Source organism: Cryptomeria japonica, chromosome 7 (genome assembly GCF_030272615.1).
Source record: "Cryptomeria japonica chromosome 7, Sugi_1.0, whole genome shotgun sequence".
Taxonomy (NCBI): domain Eukaryota; kingdom Viridiplantae; phylum Streptophyta; class Pinopsida; order Cupressales; family Cupressaceae; genus Cryptomeria; species Cryptomeria japonica.
Genome location: NC_081411.1, coordinates 717483947 through 717490178, shown reverse-complemented (window position 1 = coordinate 717490178; position 6232 = coordinate 717483947). Strand labels below are relative to the sequence as shown.

Below are 6232 nucleotides of genomic sequence, written 5' to 3'. Positions count from 1 at the left end.
GAAGATGTGACCATGGGCCTTATATATAATTACAACTCATTTGTCATCGCTTCATACACAAGTATTGTCCCCACACCTAAATTTGGGCAACATTATCATCTACAATTCCATCTCATTACTTGCTAAGCAAATTAACGTGACTATCGACCATACACAACTTGCATGCACTTATCTTAGACCAACGTTCTACTCAATCCAAAAATGGGAGCAATTTTCAGTCACCTTCTCACGCGTAAAATTGACGCTCACTTTACGCGTCTGATACCATTTTTATTAACCATTAAAATACTTTAAAATCATGATTATCACGAGGTGGGCGTTCGTATTGGTCCCAACAGAGGCGTTGGCTAACAGCAAGTTATTTTGAATGAATGGAATGGGGTGGAAAATATTAAAAATATAAAAATATATTAACACTAGTATTAATTATAATATAATTTGAAGTCATTTACATTATATATAATTTAAGAGACGTGGAGATTTTTATTCTTACATGTTGTTGAGAAGAGATTTTATTAAAACTAAGGATTTAAAAAATTGATTTGTGGAAGAGTATGAGTTACCACCCAAGTTCTAATTACTATTGGCTTCTTGTTTATCTAACCTTTTAATTAATAATTTTAAAGAAATCAAAAAAATGAAGCTAAAAGTTCAGTAATAAATTTCACATGTGTACTAATGCCCACTTTACGCCTATTTGTTAAAATTTTTGGACTTTAAGTGGAGGAGATGTACAACTTTATTGGTACCCATTTTTGGGGCATTTGTGAATATGTATTGGCCATTTTCGAGGTGGTTGTAGTGCATGATTATTGGAGCATTTTTAAATAGGTGTCAGTTTTGAAATGACCACTTTTTGACTCTTTGCCCATAATGGATCCCACAACATGTATTGTTACTACCCAAAAGCTAGAATAATAGCTATAAGCAATTAAGTTGAAGTTGAATAATCGCTATAAGTAATTAAGTCACATACAACAAAAATAAATAAAAACCGAAAAGCTCGAATAATAGCTATAAACAATTAAGGTGAAGTTAGAATAATAGCTATAAGTAATTAAGTAACATATGAAGACACCAACAAAAATAAATAAAAACGACTACTATTATATTTTCCCTATAGACTAAATCTTCTTGAATATATATATATATATATATATATATATATATATATATATATAAAGAGTTTGTGATCAACTCTTCGATCCTTAATGCTAAAGGAAATCTTTTAATTATTTATAAATGTATGATCTAACGAATTTAATTCTTAAAACTAAATAGGAAGAAATTGAAATATCATGGATAGACAATACGGTGTTCAATCTAGTTGGCAAGTTTGGACGAGTAGATAACACATTACGTAGAGTAGCGTCACGAAGCCTGTAGATACACGTGGTTGCATGTGCAATGCAAGTCCCCAAAGTACGTCACAGTGACGCCTGCAGTATATAACTGTGGGCCGTCAATCCTGCCGTCATCTTCGACGTCAGCCGCCATCCATCCAGAACGCGTTTAAAGAGAGCACGTATACATGTCATTGGTCCGAGCCGACCCCAGAGCATGACGTCACGTTGCTAAACTCCTACTCACCAACGACCACGTAATTGAATAATAATAATAATAATAAAAAAATCAAAAGCCCATGCGGGATTAATGACAACGGATGTCCGATTTTAATCCATTTTACGGGGCACACTATTGAGAACGCCCGCTCCGAAACCCTCGGAGCCAATCGGGGCCGTCGATGTGGAATTCGGTTTTAATTTCTTTAGCTTGAGAGGGGGATGATACGTAACGGTTTTGCGTAGTGGGGTGAGCGAACGAGGAATGATATTTAAAGAGTTAGAATGATAATTTATTTGAAGAGTTAGGCGTGGAGTAAAATTTGAAGAGATTTCTGAAAGAGTTGGAGAGAGGAATAATATTTGTAAGAGATTTGAGAAGAGTGGTGGATGTATAAAAATGCAAGGGTTGCATTACAGGCAGGTTGCGGCGGAGACGAATCGGCTGGCGGGGCTTCAGCTGAGAAATCAGGCAGAGAGATTTGAGAGCGGCGCTGAGGCGGTGGAACGTTTGGCGGCGGAAAATGCAGTGCTCATCTTTAGCGTTACGTCGTGTTGCATGTGTCACGTCGTAAAGCGGCTGCTTTGCAGTTTGGGCGTAAATCCGGTGGTTATTGAGCTTGACGAGGAGGATGAAGGGCTGAGCAGAGATATTCTCAAGGTTTTGGCTTCCATGGTGGGCGGTGGCGGCGGAGAAAAGGTGTCGCCGTCGGCGGCTCTGCCGGCTGTGTTTGTTGGAGGAAAGCTGCTCGGCGGCCTTGATCGACTTATGGCGGCGCATATTAGCGGCGATCTTGTTCCCAGCCTTAAGGAAGCTGGGGCCTTGTGGCTCTGAAAGTTTGTATTTTTTCTGGTTCTTGCAGGCTTTTTCTTAGGGCTTTGGTCGAATGAACCTGGAAAATCTTGTATTTTGTTTTTCCTTTTTTTGGAATTGTGCTTTGATGTACAAGCAAAGAAGGGTGAACTGGTTTCTTAATTAAGAAAAAAGAATGAATGAAACAAAGTGTTTTGGTGGTATTTTGATATAAGACAATGGATTCTTTTTGTCCTTTTTGAATAGATTTATGGCGTGTAACAGTTTTCTTGTTCGAATCTTTTTATCGTTTCATAGCATAACGAAGCTTTCGCGTGGTAAATTTTGAAAGGTGTGTTCTCTACAGTCGCTCAAATTTTCAGGTTCAGGTTCATTCCAGAGAGCTTGGAGTGTGTTCCGCATAGCTTGGACTGCATGTAAATCGTCACGTATAATATTTTTAACGGAAAGTTTGTGTAAGTTTGTAATATCGTGTATCGCACTGAAATGTGGAAGTCAAAATAGTAATTTTTGTGCAAGAGGTATTGGTATAGATTCATATTTCTGTATGGGATAGTATGAAAAGTGACATAGAATTTGTAGATTTGAAATAGCTGTTTTTAGATGAGATTGTGTGATCTATCATCAGGATGATTAAAATGTGGATGTCAAAAAAAGTAATAATCTTAGTCCAAGAGGTATGGGTATATATTCGTAGTTTTGTATGGGATAGCATAAAAAGGAACAATATAATTTTGTAGATTTGAAAGAGTTGTTTCGGAATCAGATGAATCGTCTATCATAGGATGATTGAATGCTATCAGAGAACAAAATTCCAGTGATATGGGTCTGAAGTAGGAAGAGCTTAAACAATTTAACACTTAATTCCTTTTATTTTTTGCATCTTAATTTCTTTGCTCTTTTAACTTGCATCTTTTCTTGAAAATTTTAAAGATTTTTATTCCTCTCACATCTCACCTGCAGTATCTCCATTTCAAATTTCACATATCTTTGATTTGAAACGTCGAATGAAAAATACACATCATTTAATCCAAAAGATTATAGCTACAGTTCATGGACTGTGGAAAACTCATACCATGAACTAACACTTATATGTTCAAATTGATAATACAGCCTAAATGAATGAACAAATTAAAGCAAATCTCTTAATCATTTATTAATAAAATATTTAATATATCATATTTTTTAAAAATTATAATATATCTTGAACATGACTAGTAGATTAATCAGCAAAACTTGGATGCTTGTTAATTAAAGATTGACCATTCAAAACTTTATATTCTCTACTCTCCTTCCCTCTAAACTTTATCAAGAAGAAGCCTATTTATAATAGGCACTAACCAAAATAAAAAATCTAATAAACTGAAATATTGACAATGAAACAGTAAAATCCAAAATCCAAACCTATTTATAAAAGCATATTTAAAGAACACTTAGTGAATAGAAAACTGTCACAAAAAATTACTTGACCGGCAAGTTCAACCGTCGAATTTTTGCGCTGGTTGTTATGCACGCTCTTTAAAAACCGTCGGTAAAGAACATTCTCACTGTCATGCTTCTCTGTGCATTTCTTTTTGTTTCGAATTTTGTTCAGTTGATCTCTCTCAGTATGATGAATTATTACTTTCTACCTTAAATTTAGGTAAATCTTTCCCAAATTCGTATGTTCCATTAACAGTTGCAGTATCCGCACAACATTAATGTAACTAATCAATGGATTTAAAGTTTGTTGTTGACCACCTTTTACTGAAGATCTCCAACGATCCTAATTAATTGGGTGTTTAAATTCTGCTACTCAAAGCAATGACAGACTCTGTCCTCCTCATTAAATAATAAATAGCCCATATGGCCGAACCCATCTAAGATTTTAATGCAACGGACTAGTAGCTACCGGTGACAGTTTTACTAGGGAAGTTATATCTCGTGTGAAGAAGAGCTAAGCTATGGATTTCATTTTGTTGGCCAGAAAATTCTGAAAATTGGATGAGTTGTTTGTTTACAAAGAGAGTAAGTTCAGTAGGAAGAATAACGATGAAGGTTGAAATGGTGGAGAAGTTTAATGGGAAGAATAATGATGAAGGTTTTGAATGAATTGTTTGAGGCGGAGAAGTTCAATAGGAAGAAGAATGATGAAGGTTCTGAATGAACATTGTGAATGAAATGTATGTTTAATAACGACATTTAAGGCGGAGAAGCTCAATGGGTTCATTCAAGGTGGAGAAGTGGAATGAGATCAATGGAAAGAATAACGATGAAGGTTTCACTTCATTCAACATTCAAGGTGGAGAAGTGGAATGAGATCAATGGAAAGAATAACGATGAAGGTTTCACTTCATTCAAGGTAGAGAAGTTCAATGGAAAGAATAACAATGAAAGTTTCAAGTGAAATGCTTGAAACATTTGAAGTGGAGAAGTTCAATGGGAAGAATAACCTAAATGAATCTAGAATTTACTTGTTTAGAGTGTGATCCGAAACGTTGATACAAAAAAAGTCACACAATCAAATCCAGAAGCAACAATAGATTCTTCATTCTAATCATACAAAATACAAAATTTTACAATTAGATAGAGAAAACCTGAATTGATTTTATTGACAACTTTTTTTTGATTCATCTACGTTACAGTCTTACTTTATCACTTGTACTATAAGGACCAAACTGATTCCCATTCCTAAAAGGGATGGCCGGTATGCCATAAAGCAGAAAATCTGAAAAAACGGTCATCCAATCAAAAAATTAATGGTATGTATACATATACCCATAACAACAAAGGTTACCTTTCACATCAATTCTAATGTGGCATGACATCTTCATTGAAGGAAGGGAGACTTCTTTTAGATGGTGAAGAGCCTCGAGTGCATTAATGAGGACAGAGGGAAAGAGGAATATACAGATGAGGATGATGTGAAGATAAAGAAATATCAATACAATCATGGATGGTGGAGGAGACAAGGAATAGACATTAATGGATGGTTGTTGTTTTTAGTTATAGTTTTAAACTTATTAAAAAAAACCCAATTTATAATTATATTAACAACAAGAAAAAAAACATTCAGTGTATTTGTTGTAGATAGGAGTCTTTGACCTATAGAGCAGAGTACTTGTAAACATGTCCAATCGTTCATATGAATCGGTGTACGTTGCGAGGCAAAAGGAAGACAGATTTGGCTTATAATAAACGTAAATGTCCTATCTTTGGTCAGGATTACTAATTAACAAAACGCGTTGGCGGTGGACATGCCACTGATCGATGACAGTCTGCGACCAAATTTGTGGATGGCAATGGCGGATCATGTAAAGGACTTTCTCTGTATGGTAAATCACCAAACTATACGAAAACCTGCCCCATATCCAACCACAGAAGGATCTCTTTATGATCTCTTTATGATCTACTGCACATATTATGGTCAAAGCTATTCTGGTTCCAAAACAGATCTTTTGTACAACATGATAGCAATGTGTTAGTCAATTGTAGCCGTTTATTGCAAAATCAACGGTGTAATTTAAAACCAGAATAGACTAGACCCGTCCCACATATATTACTTGTTTTATCAAAATAATTGGACACACCAATAAGTATATATTTAAATCAGAAATTGTATTCAAACAAGTGAAATAAAAAAAAAACGTCTCTACTAAAACCATTGCATATGAAAACCATTTCATATTTACTTACCACATGGGTAAAAAAAAGATTGATTTGAAGGAAATGCAAGAAGAGTTGCCTACCAAAACAATGGGACATATCTCTCTCATTTGAATAAAAAAATAATATGTACTTAAATCATTGTATATAAAAACTATTTCATATTTACGTACTATGTGAATAAAAAAAATTGATTGAAAGGAAATGCAAG

The 6232-nt window shown here is 34.8% G+C and overlaps 1 protein-coding gene across 1 annotated transcript; it reads left to right on the top strand.

Moving 5' to 3' along the window:
• The first annotated feature begins 1733 nt into the window (after positions 1-1733).
• On the top strand, positions 1734-2610 carry LOC131040291 (glutaredoxin-C5). Its single transcript, XM_057973186.2, has one exon. The coding sequence runs from the start codon at positions 1963-1965 to the stop codon at positions 2395-2397; it is 435 nt and encodes a 144-aa protein (XP_057829169.1). The 5' UTR covers positions 1734-1962; the 3' UTR covers positions 2398-2610.
• The last annotated feature ends 3622 nt before the right edge of the window (positions 2611-6232 follow it).